This window comes from Pyrus communis, chromosome 3 (genome assembly GCF_041283825.1).
Source record: "Pyrus communis isolate YQ-2024b chromosome 3, ASM4128382v1, whole genome shotgun sequence".
NCBI lineage: Eukaryota > Viridiplantae > Streptophyta > Magnoliopsida > Rosales > Rosaceae > Pyrus > Pyrus communis.
Genome location: NC_142567.1, coordinates 2,311,512 through 2,336,033, shown reverse-complemented (window position 1 = coordinate 2,336,033; position 24,522 = coordinate 2,311,512). Strand labels below are relative to the sequence as shown.

Below are 24,522 nucleotides of genomic sequence, written 5' to 3'. Positions count from 1 at the left end.
CTCACTAGGCCGCTGTTTATTGGCATCGCACATAGCCAAAAAATATTTGACATAACCAAATACGGTGATGTTGGAGACGGACGAACCGATGATTCCCTGGCTTTTGTGAAGGCATGGGGTGACATATGTAACGGTGATAAGGACGGTGTACTGACGCTTCTTGTTCCAGAGGGCAAAACGTTCATGTTGCAACCTATTAAATTTGAAGGTCCATGCAAGCCAAAAAGTCTGCATATTCAAGTTTTAGGTAACGGGTTGGCACCTAACCGTGGTGCATGGAAAGAATGTTAGTCGGGTAGCTGGCTAAGTTCTTCTAATGTTGAAAATCTCATGGTCAACAGCTTGGGTAAGATCGACGGTCAGGGTTCTGATTGGTGGAGCACAGCCTAATACGACGCAAGATCGCGCAAGCTCTTAGGGGACAACGACAACTGCAAACCACAAAAGGCACTTGAGTTCAACAACTGTTTGAACCTTAAGCTCAGCGGATTCACTTTTTTGAACAGCCCACAAGCACATATCGGTACAAACGGTTGTGACAGTGTGGATGTCTTGCATTTGAACATTCATGCGCCAGAAAACAGTCCCAACACTGACACTATTGACATCTCCTTCTCAAGCCAGGTCAGCATTCGAGATTCATTTATCAGAACAAGCGACGATTGTATTGTAATCAACCGGGGTGCTCCTTTCTCTATATTACCAACATTTGCATGCGGACCAGGTCATGGAATTAGGTATGTCCCCACACATTCGAATGACTAAAATAGTCTCTTGTCATGTTAATGCAACATGTATGTTTTATTATTCGACCAATGGATTATTGTGATGTTGTCCATGATATAAACCTCAATTGTCTCTCGCAAACAGTGTTGGAAGTTTAGGAGCAGATGGAACTACTGAGAAAGTGGACAATATCTAAGTGAAAGATTGTAGTTTCACCAGAATTATAAACGGTGCCAAGGATCAAGACGTGGCAGGATGGCTCCGGGTACGCGAGAAACATAACGTTTGAGAGGATCAAACTTGATGGAGCTCAAAACCCTATTGTTATTGATCAATACTATTGTAATGGGGACAAGAACTGCAAAAGTCAGTCATCGGCGGTGGTGGGGGGATGCGACGTACATCAATTTCGAAGGGACTTCCGCTACAGAAGGTGATTAAGTTCGACTGCGATAAGATTTCGGGTGGCTGTTATAATATTGTGATGGATCAGATTGATATAAAGTCTTCGGTGGGGGATAAGATGATTTTTGCGTCTTGCAACAATGCCGAAGGAACTTCAGTCGGAACGACGGTGCCTAATGTGCCTTGTTTGAAGATAACGCCAACCCACCACACACCCCACCCCACCCCACAAACACCCACCCCAATATCTCCCTCTCCAATTAACCCTCCACCACCACCAATCATGCCACCACCGTTGCAGCCGGCACCTGTCGTACCACTACCGTCTCCACCACCAGCAGTACCAGTACCAACACCTGTACCAATCATACCTCCGCCGGCGCCACCAGCGAAACCAATCAAACCATTGCCTTCGCCGCCAACTGTGCCAATCATGCCATGCCACCACCACCAAAACCAATCATACCACCACCACCTGAACCTATCACGCCACCACCACCTGAAGACATCATACCGCTGCCGCCCGATGCAATTAGTCCACTCCCCTCACCACCCGCGCCACCAACCCCACCCGCGCCAGTGCTACATGCGGAGGGACAAGTTGATATCACGGGGGCGCCAAGGGAGGGTGACGAATCAGATATATACAAAGAGCGAACTATTTTTCTAATTACTTTTTTTAACAAATCACTTTTTACTCCAATTACCTTTTACTTGTAAACATAGAGCGAACCAGCAATTTATTAGCATTTGTACACAATATTTGAAAAATGTACTACTTTTACTTGTTCAGCTATATATACATATTCCTGCTTAATCATTAAGGGTTGATACAGAATACAGTAGTGATTGGATTGCCTTTGGAACACACCTATGGAGGAGCTGAATTTGCCAATTGATAGGCTAAGATTAATCTATATTTTACTAGAGAAGAATGAACATGTCGATCTAACAATTGAATTTGTCGATTTGATGATTTAAGATTAATCTATATTTGACTAGAGAATAATGGACTTGTCGATCAAGCATCTACAATCATGTTTGTATTTACGCTAAAATGCATTTGTATTAAATATGAACTAATACTATACATATTTTGTCGTTATATGCACATGTGACATATGCACTCTGATGCTTGTAAATTATTATCCTTGTACATATGTGGTCGTGAAAATTCAAATTACATCATTCCCTAACTGCTTTGATGCCGGATTTATCATATGGTACATTGGATTGCTTCACATGTTAAGTTCTGCAGGTTTCTGTATCTAGCTTTTATGGCTTAAGGCCTACATTGGTAAAACAAATTGTAGGTAAAATTCAATTTGCATTTCTAACTAGAAGTCTAGAGCCAGTTCTGCAGATTAAGCCAACATTGCTAAGGTTGGAAGGAAGACAAAAATAAATAAATGATGAAATGGACAGACCGCAAAGATTTGATGGGCAGCAAAAAACACCATGGATTGCATCATGGTGATAAAAGCTAGGAAAGTGAAAGGGGAAGCAAAGACAGTGACAAGATCTTAGCCAGGACACTAAAGTGGATGAAAAATTAATGCAATGCATGTGGTTTTTGTTTTTTGTTTTTTTTTTCCCTACTAGTAGTGCTATCCACACACTCGTTTTTACTTTTCATATACTTCTTTCAATTTTTTGCTGTAGAATCAAATGTATTGAAGAAGAACAATGGACAAAATTTAACAAAGGTGTAGAGGAGGTAAAAATAAGTGTGAATAGCACTACCCTTTTTCCACCCAAAAGTGAAAAACTTCACATCAAAGTCAACAAGTCAATTTGTATTTTATTTGTGATGTGTTCTTCCTTTTTGAGTGAAAATATTTGTCATTGTACTACTAGAACCTTGAGCCACTCTTGTGACTAATAGGGGCCTCTTTGTTAGCAAACTTTCTAATCTGATGAGCAAATGATTCTACCTGGCTCATTTGGTTGTAAATGAGTGCTAGGGTTAAGTTGAGCATGTGCACACGGACTGATTTCGACCCTTCATTATTTATAAGGTATGCAAGTAAGAAAGATAACAATCAGCTCGCAATAGTTAAGTAATTAATTGATCTTAATATTTCTCGAATTATCGGATAGATTCTTGAATAAGATTTTTGTACTACGTCACTCGTTCGTCTAAGAAATATATATGAGTGCCTCGTACATTTGAGTCCCACACATTTCCGATTTCGACCCTAATGCGATGCGCCACTCTTGTGTAGGATTGAACAGACAAATAATGTAGCATGGAAGCTTTTCTACTCAAGAATATCTCCGATAATTCCCACGAAAGTGTTTGGGCCAACGAAAACCCTTGTGGATTGAGCTTCAAGCCTTTATACTTTGTATACACGAGGACAATTTTTTAGCTTAAGAACTAGCTAGTTTTACTTTTGATATAAAGTTTATGTGGTCATGTAATGTATAATAATTGTACAATTACATGTCGGAGAATCGAAGGACAGAGAGTCTACATCAGAAGCCACATCATCAGAAGAAGTACTTGAAGCCCAAACCCAGAGGTGTGCTTTGGAAATACATCTCTCTTTCTTTTGGCAGATGGAAAGAATGACAACAAAAGATACCCACAAAAACACAAAAAAAAAGCCAAAATTTTGACACAAATTTTTGGTTACGAAGCTGTGTAGCTAGGCAAAAGAGAGGATGGAGGGGGTGCCTTAAGAAGGTTTTTCAAAGCTAAAAAAGCAAAAGAAACAGAAAGAAAATCATGTTCTCAACTAAGAGAAGAAGATATATACTTTGCCCAAAGTACAAATCAAATCAAAGATCATCCCTTTGACTGCCTCGTTTGTCTATCTATGATGTTTACTCGTTTGATTTTCAAGCATGGACGAGTTTTTCAAAACCCTAGCACCAGAGGTCCTGAGTTTTTCCTTTTCTTTATCACTTTAGCATCAGATTTATTGGGTGTTAGTTGTGAACATAGAGTTTAAAATCATTATCGAATCAGAATCAAAGTTGGGATAATAATATCGAGAGATAATCTTTCATACATAACCAATAACTTCAATGGTGGAATATTTATCTTACATTCATGATCAGAGTGAGAAAATCATCATCTTTTTTCTTTTTCTAAATTAAAGAAACAATTGTAACTTCTAAAGTAAAATTCATTACCATCAGTTTATGCGGTATTTGCCAAACAAATTAAAGAGAAAGAGAAAACAAGAGCGTGAAATGTTCACACACATCAGCAGGATGAGGGAAAAAAGAAGAGTTTAAATATCCTAATCTCACGTCAACTAATATCAAGACCTTTTATGATCAAATCTCACATCTGTCGGATTGTGCATGTGGTAATTAACAAGTTGGGGACAATATTAGTATTGTTGGAAGTGAGCTTTTAGCCCGTCTCTTTGATAATTTAATAGAAAACCACTATCCCTAACCAAAATTTGATGACTAATGATGGTGGGACATGAGAGCGAGCAATTACATTTTACAACAGCCGGCCGTGAAGTACCTACAAAGGAAGAGAGGGGAGAGTGTCCATCGATTTCATGTACAATTTGCCTAAGTTTTCCTCTAATAATATGAAGTTGCGGACGGATGTTCTACGTAGCGTTTTGCCAAAGGATAAGGTACAAGTCATATATCCACATTTATAAAATCATTAATCGAATCCAATTATATGGTGTCCTCTTTGATCGCACTAATTTGATGAAATATTTTTGTGAGTCAAAGAAAAGAAACAGTTCTCCAGCAGTAAAAAGAAAAGAATTCGATCGAGTTGTAGGGTAGTTTGTGTCTTCTTTCATGGCCTTTTGCCCATAACTCTTTCATAAGTTTAGCATTTGCTCTTTCTCATACTTCTTGTACTATCCCAGGGTGCTGCCATCGTGACATGCATTAGCCAACGTTTACGGTTCTACTCAGTTTCTCACCATAGTGAATTATGCATGTCCTGGTTAGCTCTGATATTATCTGTCACAATCTATTTGTCATTTCGTCAATGTATCGATCCCAATAGTAACTAGTCACTAATGAGACTACATGAAATCACTTATACAACTTAGGTTGACCCAATACTAATTAGATGTGAGACTCAACAGCTGCAAACGCTCGGATTGGCTTTGATACCATATATCATGAATCAGTTGGCATATTGGCAGCGCATCGATCTCAATATCAATCACTAGTGAGACTACATGCAATCGCTTATATATATAGCCTAGGTTGACTCAGTACTTTTTCGATGTGAGACTCAATATCGACGAAATTATGTGCTCGGGTTGGCTCTAGTATACCATTTGTCACGACCTAGTTTCGGCACTACATTGATCTCAATAGAACTAGTAACTAGTGAGGCTACGTATAAGCAATCACCCATACAACACAGGTTGACGTGGTACTTTTTAGTGTGAGACTCAACACCGGCCAAACACAATGTCACAGTCATACCTCTATTTATGACTATACATGAAAGACATTTTGCCAAATGCCATGCTGGTAGAAAAGTGAGCCTTTTGTACGACAGCTCTATGTGTTTTAGACAAGTCGTTGACAACATATATTTGGACTGGTTGGCTATGAGGGTAGTTTCACTAGACTAGTGGATTCAATGGGGTTTTGTGAGGGATTCCCATTTGGCATTTGGGAAATGAAGATTCTGTATTTTTCATTGGTGTGTTTAGCTGTGTAGCTTAATAGTTTAGTTAGTCCTTAAACACATTAAACAATATGCTAATAGATCAATTGCAAATAACCTTAAAATATGAACATTAAGTACTTTAATAGGGGAAGAAGACAGTCTCCCACATGTAGCATGCATGTGTGTTGAGGATTAGTCAATTAAGAAATCAAGCCCAGACAGCTTAATCCAAGAAATTACTTTGTTCAAGCATAGGCATAAAACAATGATAATCGATACGTGCGAAAACTTAGGAGATCGCGTGGGTTGTAGATTAATGAGTTAAGCTACGATTAGGGACCCTCAAATGGCCTAACAGATCCTACCTTTATGTGAACTAAGTGTGAACTAGTTTGGCTTCTGTCTTGTGTCCTTGTGTATAATCTGAAATATTGAGCGGTTAATTTGATTTGTGTCTTGTATACTTGTGATGTGTTGGCACAAATACAATACAATGAGAACCATATTCAATTGGTAGCTCGAAACTTACCAGCAATGGGGTCTATATATTGTGAGACATCATGACTGCGGTATACTATTCAACATTTGAGCAGGCCCCGTTTTCCTCGCTGGAGTGTGAAAGCATGGGGAACGAATGTGATTAGATACCCTAGTAGTCCATGCCGTAAACGATGAGTGTTCATATTTGGTTTACGTTAAGGTTCTAAAAAACGCTAGGTGTTAGTTGGGCCGTGGGCTGGTGCCTAGCGCCTAGGCGGCTAGGCAGGGTCAAGGCGGGCGCCTAGGTGGCCTGGGCGGATTTAGGTAAATTTCTTGTATATCTTGTAAATAAGTGCATATTGACACTTACAAAAAATTAAATTTGTATGAAATCCATAGATAAGATAATAAAAGAATAATAAAATGCACAAAAGTATCCAACAAGTTCAAAATTTAAAAACACATTAAGCATATATGTCATAGAACCATAGTGAGGAGTATTGTAGGATAACACATGTACAATAAGTTCCCAATTTTAAACCACACAAAATGCAAAATAGGAGGAAAATAAGGAAACATAGTAATGTAGATAGGATTTTTTTTTTTTTTTTTTTAATTTCAAAATAAAAAAAACCTCCTAGCCACCTAGCCCGCCTAGTCGCCGCCTAGGGCCGCCTCACCCGCCTAGCGCTTAGCCCGCCTAGGCGGCCGCCCTAGAGCCCAACCTATTTTTCCAACCGATTTGCAAGAAAACGCCTCGGGTCACCACCGCCTAGCGCCTAGGCGGCCGTCTAGGCCCTTTTTTAGAACATTGGTTTACGCAGATCAAGGGACCAGCTAACACGTGAAACACTTAGCCTGAGGAGTACGATCAACAAATCGAATTCGTTCAAAGAGAATCATTCAATGACAACAGCTACCACTCAATTGAACACTATATCTATATCAGGATTTCTTTTTTCATCCATATCAAAGAATCAAATAACTCTCTATCCCTAAAAAACACAAATCTCTCATCTTATATTTGTGTAAACGAGTCTTTTTATGAAAGGGGTATTTTTCAAGACACAAACTTTACATTCATCCAAAAAATGAAATGTGAGCTTGCAGATTAGCAAGTTGAAATTACCCAAATTGAAACCCCAAAATTGGGACAAATGCCTTGGTCCTCATGGACACAAGTCTTGATGGAGTACAAAAGGCCTCAATTTGGCATGGCAATGTAACCTAGTGTTCAACTAAAAAGCAAACCATTGAAGGTTTTGAGGAGAAATATGCAATGCTTCTTAAGTTGGACCACAAACATTCTTCCAATCTCCCAGACCTAAGAAATGAACATCCATTGGAGAAGAAACCCCCTTTTTGTTTTACAAAAATACAACCTCTATGAAACCCTGTAAAAACTTATGGCTATGGCTGTCTCAAAGCAAGCACAAAACCCACATTGGGGGCAACATTCTTGACCTTAAATAAATAGTCTTCCAAACATTCTTACCAATTGTGAAAACACAACCACATATGATTCACAAGTATCACTTAATGCCAGTGAATTTTTTTTTACTTATAAGTGAGAGATATTCGGTTTGATTTTCGTCGACTAGTTCACTGTGTTATTTGGTCCAAATGTTTCACCTTTAGTGTAAATATACATCGTTGAATTAAAAAAATATTCACAAGTCAAACAGAAAAGTGAAAAAAAAAAACTTACAACCGGAATATAAAATCGGACGGTATCATTGGCAATTTGGAGTAATTCAAACCAATCAGAGTTGTGTCATGAGTTGTAACGAACTCCCAAATGCATTATGCTCTTTTATTTATTTTATTTTGTTGGGTTCTTTAACTGCCAGGGTTTCGATCAAACCTAACTTAGAGAGAGAAAGGGAAGAATTTAGAGAGAGAGCTTGGCAGAGGGCATTGTAGGGAATTTGGGTGTGAGTGGGTGGCCAAATATAATCCATAGTCACGAGAAAATTTTAATTGTGACCGAAATACAAGTGGTACATCACGTGGTTTAATAAAAATGATGAAAAATTTTATTTTTTAAATTATTAACTTTTTAGTACACATATTTCATCATTTGTATAATAACATATAATGTATCATTTCATATACCGATCATACTAAAAAATCTCACAAAAGTCACAGCCTGAGTGCCCCCTCCCCAAGTCCCCAAGCAAAGCGCTGAGTCGGCCTTGGATTTTGGGGTAAAAAGCCTCTCGACACACAGAGCCAACCTCTCTCTCTCTCTCTCTCACTCTTGTACCACCCCACTTTATTCTCTCTTCAAAATTCGATACTTTGTTTGCTCTGTACCCATAACGAGGTTTTTCTCACAGATAACTCCCACATTCTCAGTCTCTCCCTCTCTCTCTCTCTCTCTAGGAATCCTGCATTGTCTTGATTTATCCTTAGAAGGGCTGTGTCCTTCTCTGTTTCTTCCGCTTTGAGTTTCCTCTGTTTTCTCTCCTTCCAAACGCAGAAGAGGGAGTGCAGGAGAAAAGTACCCAGTGGGGTATTTTGGATTTTTAACTTTCTGTTTGGAAGCCGGGAAAATAAAATGCCCACTTGGGTTCCCTTCATTACTTGAGAAAACAGGGGATTTTCCCACTACCCATTTTTGTTCTCTTCTTCTTCTAAGCAAATCAGTGAGCTTTTCCCATTGTTTCCCTGAAAAAACTAGAGCTTTTGAGCCCATTTTTCTTCCTGGGTTTTGATTTTGTTGGTATTCTTCTTCTTTCTCCGTCCGCATTCATTGCTGTAAGTACAGATATCCATTTATGAAGCAGTGAAACAATGACAGATGAGAATTGCAAGAAAAGCAAGGTTTGATAAATTGCCACCACTTTTCCAATTTTTTTTCTGCATTTTTGTTCTGAGATTGCTGACTTTTTTTGGTGCTATTTTCTGAAGCTTTCATGGCCCAAGACACTGGTTAAAAAATGGTTCAACATCAAGAGCAAAGCCGAGGACTTCGATGCAGACGACGCCGTTTATGGAGGTCATTGTCACGTACAAGCATTGATTTGGATTCTATAAAAAATTTGGGCTTTCTGATTTGGGAATCCTGGATTTTAATCAAGATGAAAAATGGGATTTCTCTGCATTTTTAGATTCTTCTATGCTCTGAACACTCTTGCATTGCTCTAATCTGCATCACTGCAATTTTGGGTACTAAAAGTTGAGATTTTAATGGACTCTGCAGCTTCAAGATCAGCCATTTGTTTTCTTCCTCTTTTTCTGAAACAATTTCTTTTAATTATTATTAATATTAATATTTTCTTCATTTATTTTGTAACTTGAAAATTGTTCTTATTGTTTTGTTTTTGTTTTCTTGTGGTGGTTTTTGAATCATCTGAATGTATCAACAGTGGAAAAAGCTCAGCTTTAACAACTTTATGGGGCTATCTTTTTCAGGTGGTGATGGAGAGTGGAGGAACAACTATTCAGAGAGGGAGGCATGCACAACCAAGAAAAGTAAAACAGGTTCAGTTTTTGCTTTGGACCACAAAATTCTTAGCATAAGAAGACAATCATATTTTTTGTTTAGAATCTCCTAATTTTATGGCCGGTTCTCTAATTTTTTTACTAATCCTCTCTTAAACCCCAATTAAATCCACAGAAAGGTTGAGCAAGAGGCATTCGGATAGAATCCGGCGGGGTAAGATTGATATGGAAGCATCACAAGTTACAGATGTACATAATTATAGGTATAAAATGAAACTAGAATTGTCATGTAATTAAGCACTTCTTCTTTGTGGATGATTAGATTTAATCCGAAATTTTCGGGCTAAGTTTTCTTCGTTTGTAATATGTATTGGTGTTCAACGGGGCACAGGATCTTTGTAGCTACATGGAACGTGGCTGGAAAATCTCCTCCAAGTTGTTTGAATCTCGAAGATTGGCTTCATACCTCTCTTCCCGCTGATATCTATGTTCTTGGGTATGTTCTTGCATATATAGATATGTTCTCTCTAATCTGTGCAAAGTTTTTTGTGGTAATATAATCCTCATCAATCCCTTTGGTTTCCAGGTTTCAAGAAATAGTTCCTTTGAATGCTGGCAATGTTTTAGGCACGGAAGACATCGGGCCAGCTAAAAAGTGGCTAGCTCTTATAAGGAAGACTCTAAATAATCTTCCTGGAACAAGCGGTGCTTGCCATACACCTTCACCAGTTTCTGATCCGATTGTAGAATTAGATGCGGACTTTGAGGGATCAACTAGGCAGAAGGCTTCCTCTTTCTTTCACCGCAGGTCCTTCCAATCCTTGAGCCGCAGCATGAGAATGGACAATGACATATCAATGCCACAACCCAGACATGATAGGCGATTCAGCGTTTGTGATCAGGTTATGTTTGGGCACAGACCAAGTGATTATGATCCCAATTACAGATGGGGTTCCTCTGATGATGAGCATGTACCTGGTGATTCACCTGTTGTGACACATTATTCACCAATGTCCAACAGTGGGTCTTTCTCAATGGAGGATAGAGATAGACAGCTAGGCCACTCGAGATACTGCTTAGTTGCCAGCAAACAAATGGTTGGTATATTTTTGACAGTGTGGGTAAAAAGTGATCTGCGAGATGATGTTCGCAATTTGAAAGTGTCTTGTGTTGGAAGAGGATTAATGGGCTATCTCGGAAATAAGGTACAATAGTTTCCTACGGTATATATGTTGACTTTCTAGTAGACGCAGCAATTTCATTCTCTTGAATTTTCCAGGGTTCAATTTCCATTAGCATGTCTTTGCATCAAACAAGCTTTTGCTTCATCTGTACTCATCTGACCTCGGGGCAGAAGGAAGGGGATGAACTTCGTAGGAATTCTGATGTCATGGAGATCCTTAGAAAGACAAGGTTTCCCTGGGTTCATGGCATGGGAGACGAAAACTCTCCTCAGACTATACTAGAGCATGAGTAAGTCCCCCTTTTGTCGAGTTTCTTTATGTACTAAGTCTTGCTGTTCTTTCTCTTTGAAGTTGATAATTTTTAAGAAACTAGCCTTAGAGTGAATAAGTTCAAATATTATTTTCCTTGTGCAGTCGAATTATTTGGCTTGGGGATTTGAATTATCGCATTGCCCTTTCTTACCGCTCTGCAAAAGCTCTTGTTGAGATGCGCAACTGGAGGGCATTGTTAGAGAATGACCAGGTGTGCTACCTATTCCACTACAAGCATTGTGCTTTTCTTTCAAATGTGTTAGTCTTGTGTACCCCCATGGGCCCAAAAAGAAAAGGAAAGAAAAAAAAAGAGTCGTGGTCTTTTTTGACTTGCTTTCGAATGGCTTGTATCTGAAATTTTAATGGTTTATACTCTCAGCTACGAATAGAGCAAAGAAGAGGACGCGTTTTTGAGGGTTGGAATGAAGGGAGGATATATTTCCCTCCAACTTACAAGTATTTAAATAATTCAGATCGGTATGCAGGTGATGATAGGCACACCAAGGAGAAGCGAAGAACTCCAGCATGGTAATAACAAATCTCTAGTAGAATTCTTTTCGAGAGTAATTAAACATGGAAAAGTTATCAGGCATTTAGTAAAACATTTCGTTTTTTGTGCATTTATGAAAATCTAAATCTGCTATCTGCATGTGAAGGTGTGATCGTATATTATGGTATGGAAGAGGCCTCCATCAATTATCTTATGTTCGTGGGGAGTCGAGATTCTCAGATCATAGGCCAGTCTACGGCGTATTCCTGGCAGAGGTTGAGTCCATTAACCGAAGCCGAATAAAAAAAAGCATGAGTTGTTCCAGTTCCAGAATCGAGGTAGAGGAGCTGTTGCCACATTCTCATACATACACCGGCCTTAATTTCTATTGAAGGGTGGCCCTTCCCTTCTGATAATTTACTGTTACATGCTCAGCTGAGGACATCTGAATCAGAATTTACTGCACTGTTACATAAGGTAACATTCTATGATATGGTTTCCTTGCGTATTTTCACACGTCACTTTATAATTGAATCTAATTTCGACGCTCTGTAAACAGGAAATCCTACAAACACAAAGTGCAAAATTATTAGGAATTCCAACCCTGTTTCACCTCCTCAATCATTCAGGTAACTTTCGCCATCTTCCCTCATTTTAAACAATCCCACATCATTATTACCGATAACACAAGCAAAGGGTTTTCTTTACCACACAAAAAAATGTTGTTGTTATGAAAAAGACCGAATCTTTATGCTAAGAACCCTTCCATTAGTCATCAGTTGACTTCCAGTCATGCATTGATGAAAAGATCGAACATGTACCGCGCATATATTTTTGTAAGCATGGGCATAAAACCCATCTTCTTTCCCGATTAAAGTTGTATTGCTGAGAAGATCTCTGTCTTGTTCTTGTTTCTTATCAGTTGAAAATTTTTTGGTCCCCCAAATTGCAAGTGGGCACAAAAACTGCTGATGGGGGTGATAAAGACACTGTTTTGCCCACAATCCAAAAGAAGGTTGGCCTCTCACTTTCTTTCCTTTTTCACATTTTTTGGCTGCAATTGCCTACCTTCTTCTTTGTCTAATTCTCCCCATACTTTTCCTCATCACACGGAGAGCAGGCAGGTACAAATTTAGGGTGATTTTGTTGACACCTACTAAGTAACCCCACACGTTTGCAGGTTTTAGTTCTTTTCATCCCCAAATTTCTCAATTGGCAAGTTTGGAAGTTTCTGTATTTGAGTGATCTTGGTAATCAGGTAAGATTATGGAAATTGAAAGTTGGTTTTGACTTTATAAAATTGTTGAATATTCAGCATGAACCTCACTGAGGTAATATATTAAGCTAATCATAAACTTTTTAAGTTAGAAATTAATAAATACGCATGGTAATGCGTGATTGACGTAAAATATTACTACAATAATATTTCTGTTATGTGTAAGTTTATCTTGTAAAAGAGTTGAAAGCATTCATAAGATAAGAATCTTAACTAACTACTTCGTGATTTCTTTTGTAGGAAGAGCTGACCTAGTTTCGGAGGCGTCAAGTTGGTTTGACATCAAATTTGTTGACAAATCTTTTTGGATAAAAAAATAAGATAAATTCATGAAGTTATCAGTGGAAAAAAAGTAGAGGAGAAAATCATTAGTGTAAAGCTTAGTTTTTTAATATATTTTGTTTGTACTGGATAAAGAAAAAGAAGTGGGAGATGTGATGGATACTCATTACTTGTGAATAAAATGGAAGAAATTGAACATCTTCCGTTTGCTTTAAAAAAAAATTTGGTTTTTTTTTGTCAAAAAGATTTTTAAAATTGTCATAATTTCTTTACTTTGAGATTGAAGATTTATAAAAGTGGTCATTTAGTTTGTTTATTTTGACCCTTTAATGAAAAAATTTATGTTAAATTGATGATATTTTTGTTCAATCAACCTCCTCACTTGTTTTTCAATGTAATGGAGATTTTTCAAAGAAAAATCAAAATAATTGATGGTATATAAATTCTTGGACTACTTCTACTGATTTTTAATTTTCATGAGCAAGATGAGAAGTTATACTAATCTTAAAAATATTTTGGCTAAAAACCTAAATTTCTTTTTCTGTTGCTTGCTTCTAATCTAAGGTTTTGCCTACACAAATGAACAAATAATTTTAAATTTTTGCTCTTTTTTTTTTTACCAATCTTTAGGGTCATATGGTTGCACCAGAATAGGAAAAAACAAATTGATTCGTGAGGGCAACTTCTAACCTACATTATCCTCAAGTCTTCTCCATGCAATCAAGGTCAATGTTGCCTCCAAGCTAGCAAGCAACTTAGATGACACGGCTACATTATTTTTGTCGTATTTTGTGTAAATAATATAACGTTGTATGGACAAATAATTATACATATTCATATCATTTATTTATACATATTCATATCATTGACAAGGAATGTCGTGGTAATGGTGTACCTATGTCATGAAAATTTTCTTATCTAGTTGGTAAAAAATGAATGATCTAGTGTCAATTATGCTTATTCGATTGGAATTATAATATTGTTTGACTCGTTAAATATGAGGAGTTGTAGAACTTGATCTTTAAATCGCAATCTCATTGTGAAAAAGATTACTCATTAAACTCATAAAAAACAAAAAATTCCAATTTATGTATCAAACTGTGATTTAAAAAAGTAACCGTAAAGTAAAAATCGAATAAATCAATAGGACATGGAAACCCCCACAACTTAAAGTGCCAATACAGAGAAAAGTAGGAAGTAATTGTACTTATGGTAGAGTCTGATAGATCAGAATTCAGACTTGCGTATGCAGAGATGGTGCAATTTATTGACCAACAACAACCCATTTTTGTACATACACGTTTTTATAATACAAATTAAATTTCCGGAAGTATATAATTTAAATTCCAACAAACCAAAACAAAAACAACCAAATCTCATTCAATATCATGTGAGCTAAAGTTTTTACTCACAATGTCAATTTATTTTGAGTTGAAAATGATTTTTTTATGTTGCACTTCATGAATGTTTTGTAGAACGCAAATGTTCTCTCTGTTTAATTGTCGATATCTCATCTATGGATTTAACCTAAACGACTACATTGGTATTCTTTGTTGTATGTGTAAGGACTATGGAGGAATATCATGGCATGGGAATAGGATGACAGACACTCACTTTTTCCGTTAAAATGAGATTAGTTGGTGGTTTCATCATATCAATCGATTACTCTATGGGCTAAAAAACTCAATATTCATTTCAACCTCATCCTGCTTAATATCATGTGATTCATCAGCTTTAGTAATTAAACCCAAGACATGTTATGTATAATACGAGTCTGCAATTCATTCTCATAAATATACGAACTCTAAAAAAGAGAGAAAGAAGTTAATAGGTACTTATTCCCAAATAAAAGTAAAAATAAAAAGAAATTAATTAATAGTAGTGACCACTACTGTGAGTACTAGAATTGACATTTTATTCACATAAAACTTTGTTACAGAGTTGAAAGTGTGCTCTATTTTTACCGAAAGGTGAAAAAGGTCAAAATTTAACTGAAACCCACGCGCTTGAAAACGGCCTTTGTTCCCATTCCCAAATACCAAGACCCGTCTCCGTCTCACTGGATTTTCCGTGCTCCAGTTAAACCTACTTACCTTTCTTCTGTTACTCGCTCAATGGGCGCGTGCCGGACACTGTCAGTTTGGTTTTAGGCTTGTGTCATTTTCCCATTTTGCCCTCTCGATTTTCAGTTTTAGCTGTTTATCTTCCTTAGTTCTTTAAAAGTGCGCAAAACTTATCTTCAGTTTTCAAATTTATCATACATTTTGTTAGTTTTCCACCAATAAAAACAAATGGAAATCATTTTTAATTTGATGTAAAATCGAACATATTTGACAATTCAAGAGAATTGTAACATTTTAAATGAGTCAAAAGACTTAAAATTGAATTAAGAGTTGTCGATATGAGTTGGACTAGTTAGATAAAAGTAGTGTGTGATTATCTGCCATTAAAGTTTACTTATAATATCAACTTATAAAAAATCGAACTAAAAGCTCAAGTGACTATCAAAATACAAATTTAATTAAGTTGCAAGAAAAACTTATAAATGATGAAAAAAATTGAGATTCCACCATAAAAGTAATTAGTAATATGGGGAATAACCTAACCTCTTATAAGCCCTTGCATGGTTTGGTTACTCACCATTGATACTTTGTCCTCATATTCTCACAAGCAGCATTTTGATTACGTGGTTGGTCGGATCATTTCACAAAGGAATTAAATAGTTAAGTATCATTCTGCCTACTTATGTAAAATGAAAAATGCTAAGGATACTATTAGATGGAGACTTTCTATAAACTCTTTGTTACCTCATAATTTAATGATAATTTCCTTACCAACATCATAAAACATTTTGCTAAAAACATAAGGCGATAAAAATTTCATACAAAGTGTCATTATTAAGATAGTTTTCATAGCACTTCTCCTGTAAAATTGGTCAAGCTACCCCATTATTGGGGAGCTCCATCTCCAAGATGATTACCAAGCACATTTACAGGAAGCCGGAGTGGGGAATGTAAAAGGGAGTTGATCGAGGTGACAAAAAAGTGGCCTACAAATTCTGCCATGTGGCAATTGAAAGCCCCACAGGATTTGTCGACTTGGACACATCATTCAAGTCATGGAGATTCCCTGCTTCCTGTTATGATTCTTTTTCACCTTTTTCTTTTCTTTCTGGCTGCTGTTATACATTTACCTTTTAAAGTATACAGTAAAAATAACATGCACTATTTGTTGGAATATTGTTTTTTACTAGAAGATGACTTTTTGTTGGAATATTGTTTTTTATTATGAAACATGAGTTGGAGAATACAATGTTTTTCGGGTAAATTACATTTTCGTACTTCAGGTTTGAGATCTATTTCAATTCTTTACAACATCTTCAAAACATTTCACTTTCATAGCTTAAGTACTATTTTATTTCAAAATAATACATTCGTTACATTTTCCATCCATTGATCTGTTAAATGCTAACGTGGCTGCCACATATATGCCACGTGACTGCCAAATGTCTGCCACATGAAAAATAAAATAATTTTTTAATTTTTTTTAAAACCTGAATTTTCTCAAAAAAAGAAAGGAAAAAAAATTGAAAAACCTCCACCCCTCCCCCTCCCCCCCCCCCCAAGCGACCCACATCCCTATCCCTAACCCAAAACCCAAAAAACCTACTACAACAGCAAGAAGAAGAAGAAGAGGGAGGAAGAAAAAAAAAAAAAAAAAAAAAAAACTTGCAGCAGCAAGAAGAAGAAGAAGAAGAGGGAGGAAGAAGAAGAAGGAAAAAAAAACCCCAAACCCAGATCCCCTTCTTCCCCATAATCCCCACCCGTGCGCACCCTCCCACCCCCCCAACACTCTTTCTCTCGCACCACTCTCTCTCCCTCAGCCAAAGCCTTCACCTCATTTTTCTTATCCGACGAGATCGTTCCCGCTCCTTTCCTAAACAGTTTCCTACCCAGCGCGGCTAAATTCGAACCCAACCCGTTTTTAGCCTGTTTTTCAATTCTTCTGCGATCAGATCCAACGGAATCACCAGCCCTGTCGGGTTAATCGACTTGGGCTTGGAAGTCGACCGCTTTTCCATGAACTTTTTCACTATCGTGGAGATTTGGGATTCGGGGGCTTGGATTTGACGACGGCAAGTGAGGAAATGGGGAGCTTGAGCTCTATGGAAGACGACGGGTCGGAGAAGTGCGAAGAGGTCGAGGAACGCACATCGTACGATGTACCGCGATGAGGGCTTCATTGTAAGCTAAAAACTTACTCTTCTGTTTTGTTAGGTTTTTGAGGAAGGGATTGAGAAACTACTATTGTTGTGCCGTTTGGATGACTTTTTGAAAAGAAGAGGAAGGGAGCAGATGACACGTGGCTCTGTCAGCACCAGGTGTTTTGCCACTACTCTGCTAGGTTTGGAGAAAAATGAACCCCAAATGTCGATTCGACGAGCTCCAACACAGAGCTACTTTGCCGGTATACTGGGGGAAGAGCTCGGCGGGAAGGTTCTCATCAGAGATGGAGGTGCAGTGGGGAGGGAAGTGGCTGCGGGTGATGGGGAATGGGGGATGGGGGTAGGGTAGGAGGGTAGGGATTATGGGGAAGACAAAGGGGATCTGGGTTGGGTTTTTTTATTTTTTTTATTCTATATTAACTTTTCTTTAAATAATTATTTTAAATTTTTATTAATCTTTTAGCCACGTGGTATAAATGTGGCAGCTACGTCAGCACAAATGGGGACCCTATATTTGCCACATCATCACTTAACGATTTACTTAACAGATTTTCTAACGGATGTATGAAATTGAAATAAAATGATAAGTAAATGTATGAAATTGAAATGTTTTAAAGATGTTGTAAGGAATTGAAATAGACCCCAAACATAAGGTATGAAATTGTAATTTACTCATGTTTCTTTGTTGGGAATGAGTTCCGTACTTGTGACTTACAGTTTAATACATATAAACTTTTATTTTGTACATTTGACGAGTTGTTTCTGTATATGTTTGCACACATTGTACTCTTGTACTCGAATTCAGATCCTTTCTAGATTTATGTGTTTGGAGTCGACGGACCAGAGAATTCGGACCACTTAATTTAAATCATACCATCCTCATTAGCTCATCTCACTGATCAAATTCATACAAAATCAAGTCCTTGAACAACTTGAATCTCTTGCTCTCTTGAACGGCCCAAATTTTCTAATCCGTTGATTCCAAACATTGAGATTCGGAGAAAATCTGAATTCCTTGTACTATAGCGGAAATGAGTTGAGCATTGTTCTTTTGTCCAAGGAAATATTGGCGCATGTGTAGCGCATCACTGTAGGCTACTACTCTGTAATTTGTACATCTACAGAGAGTTCATTCATATCAAAAGAAAGAAAAGAAACAGCAGAGTTGAAGTGTTGCACAAATCTCAATGAATTCTTAACTTCCAACTTCCAAGACAAAGTTGAGCATAAGCTGCACGCATCAACAACGCAGTGCATGGCCAGTGAGGCAAGGAATTTACTTTGATCAACTTTTTAAGTTTGGCTTCCTGGTTCTCAGTTTTGGCCAGGATTTCTGCTTTTGGATTAATGAAGGTGCTTAGAGTTATTTAGTACTAAGATTGTGATACAAGTGATAATTTACTTTCAAAACTACAAAAAAGAGGATTCAAATTTAGGTGTAGTGAAGAACGCACTATTCTAATTAACTTGAATAAGTCAATGTCTGAATTTTGACACTAAGCTTAACTTAATGAGCTTTTGTTGAAGTGATTAATAGTAAAGAGGGGACTGGGGAGGCAGAAAATCCAAGTGGGGTTGAGGGAGTGACACATTTGGTTTCTGTTTTATGAAGCAAACAGAATTATATTGCTTTGAAGGACATAGAGTCGTCTAAGACACCGCCAAACCCTAGACGGGTTTTGAGGAAGACTAAAGAGGAAATGTGCCCTTCCTACACAACCATACTACGTACGTACTACGTACGTACATCCTGATCTCTGTCTATGCTTCCTTTTTATCAGTTCTATTTTTTTTTTAATTTAATTTCCCTCCCTCCTAAAAATTTAATTAACAGGTCAAGTTGATTAAACACTGTTGCTTTGCGTTGGGTTTTGGGTCCTGTTAATTACCAAGCGGTGGTGACAAAGTCTTGTGTTCAGGTTTCACGTCTCAGTTCTCCAAATTTGTCTTTGTTATTTATGTTGCTCTTCAAAATTAGTTGATGACTTTATGGTAATTCACTGCAAAGTACGATGGAGCAAGTGCAACCCAACAACAACGTCCAGATCTCTTTATACCTGGCGGGACATGGTGGTGCATATGCATGGTTTCTCCAAGGAACTGTATCTAATCCTCATTGGTTGCTTTAAACAGACGAGTCTCACATCAGCCTTGGAAGTCACCGGAGCACCGGTACGAATCAGTCTCTCGGGCGTGGGTGAGGAGAAATTTTTCATTGTAACAGGAGCATGGATGGTACATCACATATTTTTATATAAGTGGTGGGATATTGTATTTTTTAAGTTATTAACTTTTTAGCACACATATTCCACCATTGATATAGTGACACATGGTGTACCATTCTGTGTTCCAGTCACAATGAAAAATCTCTCATGGGTGAGAGATATCTGATGTAGCAGTGGCACCTTAGCATGTGATCAGCACATGGCGCATGCATAGCATGAAATGGTTGTTTTGGTAGCTATAACTAGACTCTAGTAGTGGCACTGTTCCAAAAATTGGCCTAGGCGATCGCATAGGCACTGGGCGGTGGAGCCCCGCCCTAATTTTGGGCAAGGAGTTTGGAAAAATCGGTTAGAAGCTAGGCGGCCCTAGGTGGTCTTAGGTGGCCCTAGGCGGTTTTTTTTATATATTTTTTATTAATTGTGTGCTTTTTTCTTTTTTGGTTTCATGATGGTATACTTGTGGAAATGGTGCACCTAGTTTGCAAATGATGGATTTACTACAAGTTCATCCAATAGTGAAACGTGTTTGTATACCATACTTGACCAATCCCGAAACTACTAAGCACCGGTCAACAGTATACCGTCAAGGACCTACAAGACTTTTCCTCCAACCAGGAGGCCAATCACAACGCGACACATGTCGGTATCAGAGGCCAATCATAGCGCAACACGTGTCGATATCAAAGGCCAATCACAACACGACACGTGTCAATGTAAGAACAAAGCTAGAAACTCTCTTCTATAAAAGAGGATCATTCTCCCACAATAACCCCTAATGTCATTTGTACTAAACTATTCGCTAGAACTCACTAAAAGAGAGTTTGAACCTATGTATTTGTGTAAACCCTTCACAACTAATGAGAACTCCTATACTCCGTGGACGTAGCCAATCTGGGTGAACCACGTACATCTTGTGTTGTTTGCTTCCCTATCTCTATTCATTTACATACTTATCCACACTAATGACCAGAGCAATCTAGCGAATGTCACAAACTTCACACTTTCTGTTGTACCAAAGTCCTCGCCGATTTTGTGCATCAACAAAACGAATTGGAGCACTTTTGAGGGGATACATACAAAGAAAAGAAATAAACTAGATATAATAAGGTTAAATAATTTAATCTATGTCTAATCCAATATAAAGATCATGATTCATAAACAAGAAGAATTTGGTCTATCATCCAAATCATCCTTATTATTATTATATGCTTACTATTTTTTAAATATTGAACTTTTTAGATGTATATAATTTATGTAGTCTTCTACTTCTATTTTTGCAATTTATCATTCTTTTATTATCCATACAAGTATAGTTTTTTTTTTTTAGGTGTAAATAGGCACTTATTTACAAGATATATAATAAATTTACATAAATCCGCCTAGGCGCTAGGCTTCTGCCCGCCGCCCGACTAGCACCTAACAATTTTTAGAACCTTGGGTAGTGGTAGATGAAAGCCGGGCCCCAAAATTTGAAGAAAATTTTCAAAGCACCTGGTATTGAAGCGATTACTCTACATGTCATAAAATAAATAAAGAAACACTAAAAAATATATCATTTTCTCCAATTATATTATGATATGTAGAGGATCGCTTGAATGCCCGGTACTTAAAAAGATCTCTTTACAATTCGAGTTCATATAAGGATTTAGGGTTTGGATATTCTATTGGTGCAATATTTTTCTATTCAATATTCTTTCTATTGGATATTATATTGGTCTAGAGCCAGAGGTGCAATATTTTTACGTTTCAGATTTGTCAAAACCATTACCCTATTCAAATTAATTACCATACCAGAGAATGCTAAGGAGAGTCTCTCAAATGGGACTCTCGATAGACTTTCTATTGCTTCAGAATTGACATCAAACTGTTAGGTGGTAAAAAATTCATAAAGAGTCTCTTCTTAACATTTCTCTTACCATGCTACATGGATGCGTGCGTGTCTATATATATATATATATATATATATATATATATATATATATATATATATATATATATATATCCATTCGACTCCAATATCTTAAAAGCATCATAAGGAGTACTAGTAGTAATCATGATACCCAACTGCATATATTTTCTGCATCTGCATGATGTGTGTGTGTGTGTGTATATATATATATACATCATTGTAATTTCAGTGTTTTGTCACGATCACTATGCCTGCTGCAATGCAACAACAGATTCGATCATTTACTTGGTAGCTCATGCAGCTGCAGCATGTGGTCCTAGGTAGCTTTCATTCTTCCTTTATACGTACAAATCTAAACGATGACTTTGCATATGTATGTTGCACATGACCAATCAGTACCCTTATCTGAAACCACATTTGTATCACTTTAAACAGTATCAGATTCAAGAGTGGCAAAAAATGCATGCTAGCTAGCTATACTTCTTCCCTTTTGCCTTTCTGAAAGGGTTTCAAAAAAAAATTAAATGAAAATAGTTCCCTCCTTCTCATAAACGTGGAAAGTCTTCTTTCTCCATTAACGTTGCAATATTTCACTATACAAATGTCGTGGTCTAGGTCTCATTCCCCACTACACATTGCAGCATTTCACTATACAAAAAAATGCATGCTAGCTACATCTTCCCTTTTGCTTTTCTGAAGGGGTTTCAGAAAAATTTAAATAACAATACTCCCCTCCTCATAAATGAGGAAAGTCTTCTTTCTTCATTAACGATGTAACATTTTACTATACAAATGTCATAGTCGGATTCTCATTTCCCATTAATAGGTCTTCAAATAGAATGATTTTCTTTTAAATAATTTTTAGATAATGATAAAGAAAATAAACAATTATAATTTCAACATTGGTACGACATAATGACGTCAAATTAGAGAACAAGACCTTTTCTCCTTACAAGGAGGGGACCTTTTTAAAATAAAAACTAATGAAAAAGACTTGAAAATTTTGAGTTTTAACGATAACGACAAAATAAAGGATAAAGTAAATATCATCAAGATTAACTTTTTATTATAAAAATATGATGTTTCGTTAAAGTGAACAATACCTAAAAATTTTCGTTAAAATTCAATCTTTTTAAAATGAAGCATTTCTAGACGCGAGGTTTGTCCAAGAAATTCTGACAATATTTGCCGCACGCTTGAAGTTGAAGATGGCACGAGGGCATTATCTAAGCATGAGTTTTTTTTCTACAAATTCCCACTCAGTCAAAGTTGTGACCTCAAAACCCCACTCATCCCACGCCATCATCAAACTATTGGTTTATAATTACAATGTACATTAAAAAAATCCACTTTCCCCACTTTTCGAAAACCTAAAACCCCTAGAAACCCTAAAACCGATGAATATTGTAAACAACTTTACGAATCAAGACAGCAAAATGCCAAAACACAATGAGAGGAGGATCGATTCAGAATAATAAGGTGTGTGACGCACTAAATCCTAAACCCTAATCTGCATTTGTTCACCCTCTAGATTCGCCCTAGGTCTTGTGGGTAGGTCGGAAATTTAATTGAACATGAAATTAGAGATAGTTAACGTGTTACTACTAGTTACTGTTAGTAGACAATATTTAAGTGATGAAGATTGTGCTATTTGACTCCCAAACAAAAAATTGTTCCACTACCTGAGAGTGGCTCAACTTAGATTCTTTTTTTACCTTAAAGTCAAGAATTTTGCTTATGTAGAGAAATAAATCACAATATGGAAATGGTGAATTAAAGTCTTGACACAAAGAGTTCAAGCTATGATTCAAAGAGAGAGAAAATTTGCTTATAGCTTTGTATTAAAATGACAATAATGAGAGAACTTGTATCGAAACGACAATAGTAAGAGAGATCTTGTATCGAAATGACAATAATAGTTTAAAGAGAGAACTTGTATTTGAAATGTCAGTAGCTATTAAAAAAGAGAGATTTAAAGAGGAATACTTGTAAAGACAACAAAACTATGATAAATTGAAAGAGTGGTTTGACTTTCATTGAAAGAAATGAAAGAGCTTGCAATATTAAATAAAGCTTTCAAACAAAAATGAGTTCTGAAATTAAAGGTTTCCTACGTTGGTTTTCTAGAGATATTTGTTTGACTGTTTTGAGTGTCTCCAACTTCATGAACTGACTTTCTTTATATAGAGATCAAAACCATAGTGGCAAAACAAAGCCACTTGCTGAACATTCCACTGTAAACTTTATGTGGTTATATAATCAAAACACAAAACAAGGAGATGGCTGACTTGATCATGAAGCGATAGCCCTTGGAGACCAAGCGGTGGTTATATAATTAAAACACAAAACAAGGAGTGTTGGCTGACCTAATCATGAAGCGATAGCCATTAGAAACCAAGCAGTGGTTATATAATTAAAACACAAGACAAGGACCTAATCATGAAGCGATATCCATTGGAGACCAAGTGGGGAGGAGAGCCATTGGAGACCAAGTAGAGAGGATGTATGTTGCGGCAACACCAAGGTTTTCTACAAAACACCTAGCCTAATACAACTACTTTATGGGAATCATTTGTTGTGTATCTAGGGTTTGCAGAGACGTTAGTATTTATGCTGGCTAAGGTATTAAGGTTCTTTCCATAAAGAAATCCCAAATTCCATTTTTTTAGCCTATCAGTTAGGTATCATAATCACATAAAATTAAGAACTTTGTCAATCTTACTTGTATTACAAGACTAATATAAGATTGATATCTTTAGAAAATCAAATCACAATATCTACATTACATTCCTATTTTATGTTGTAGACCATTTGATTTACATTGGAATAAATCCAACGTATCACCGCCAAAACCATAAAGGAAAAGTATTCCTTTGCCGCCAAACATGTCAACTTGGCGCCATTCAAAATATCTTGATGCAAGTTTAGCCTAATTTCTTAATAACT

General features: G+C 37.0%; 1 protein-coding gene across 2 annotated transcripts; it reads left to right on the top strand.

Annotated features, from left to right (window-relative positions):
• Positions 1-8,412: 8,412 nt before the first annotated feature.
• Positions 8,413-13,415, top strand: LOC137716089 (type I inositol polyphosphate 5-phosphatase 4). 2 transcript variants are annotated; one of them, XM_068455482.2, is made up of 14 exons: positions 8,413-9,052; positions 9,140-9,227; positions 9,644-9,712; positions 9,849-9,936; positions 10,065-10,169; positions 10,260-10,878; positions 10,953-11,146; positions 11,272-11,380; positions 11,549-11,697; positions 11,826-12,136; positions 12,219-12,288; positions 12,582-12,674; positions 12,840-12,917; positions 13,176-13,415. In XM_068455482.2, exons 1-10 carry the CDS (start codon positions 9,023-9,025, stop codon positions 12,049-12,051), a joined length of 1,677 nt encoding a protein of 558 aa, XP_068311583.1. In that variant the 5' UTR covers positions 8,413-9,022; the 3' UTR covers positions 12,052-12,136; positions 12,219-12,288; positions 12,582-12,674; positions 12,840-12,917; positions 13,176-13,415. The 2 variants fall into 2 exon arrangements, with proteins under 2 accessions (XP_068311583.1, XP_068311584.1); XM_068455483.2 differs by lacking the exons at positions 12,219-12,288; positions 12,582-12,674; positions 12,840-12,917; positions 13,176-13,415 and having other exon boundaries at positions 8,875-9,052; positions 11,655-11,697; positions 11,826-12,105.
• Positions 13,416-24,522: the final 11,107 nt, after the last annotated feature.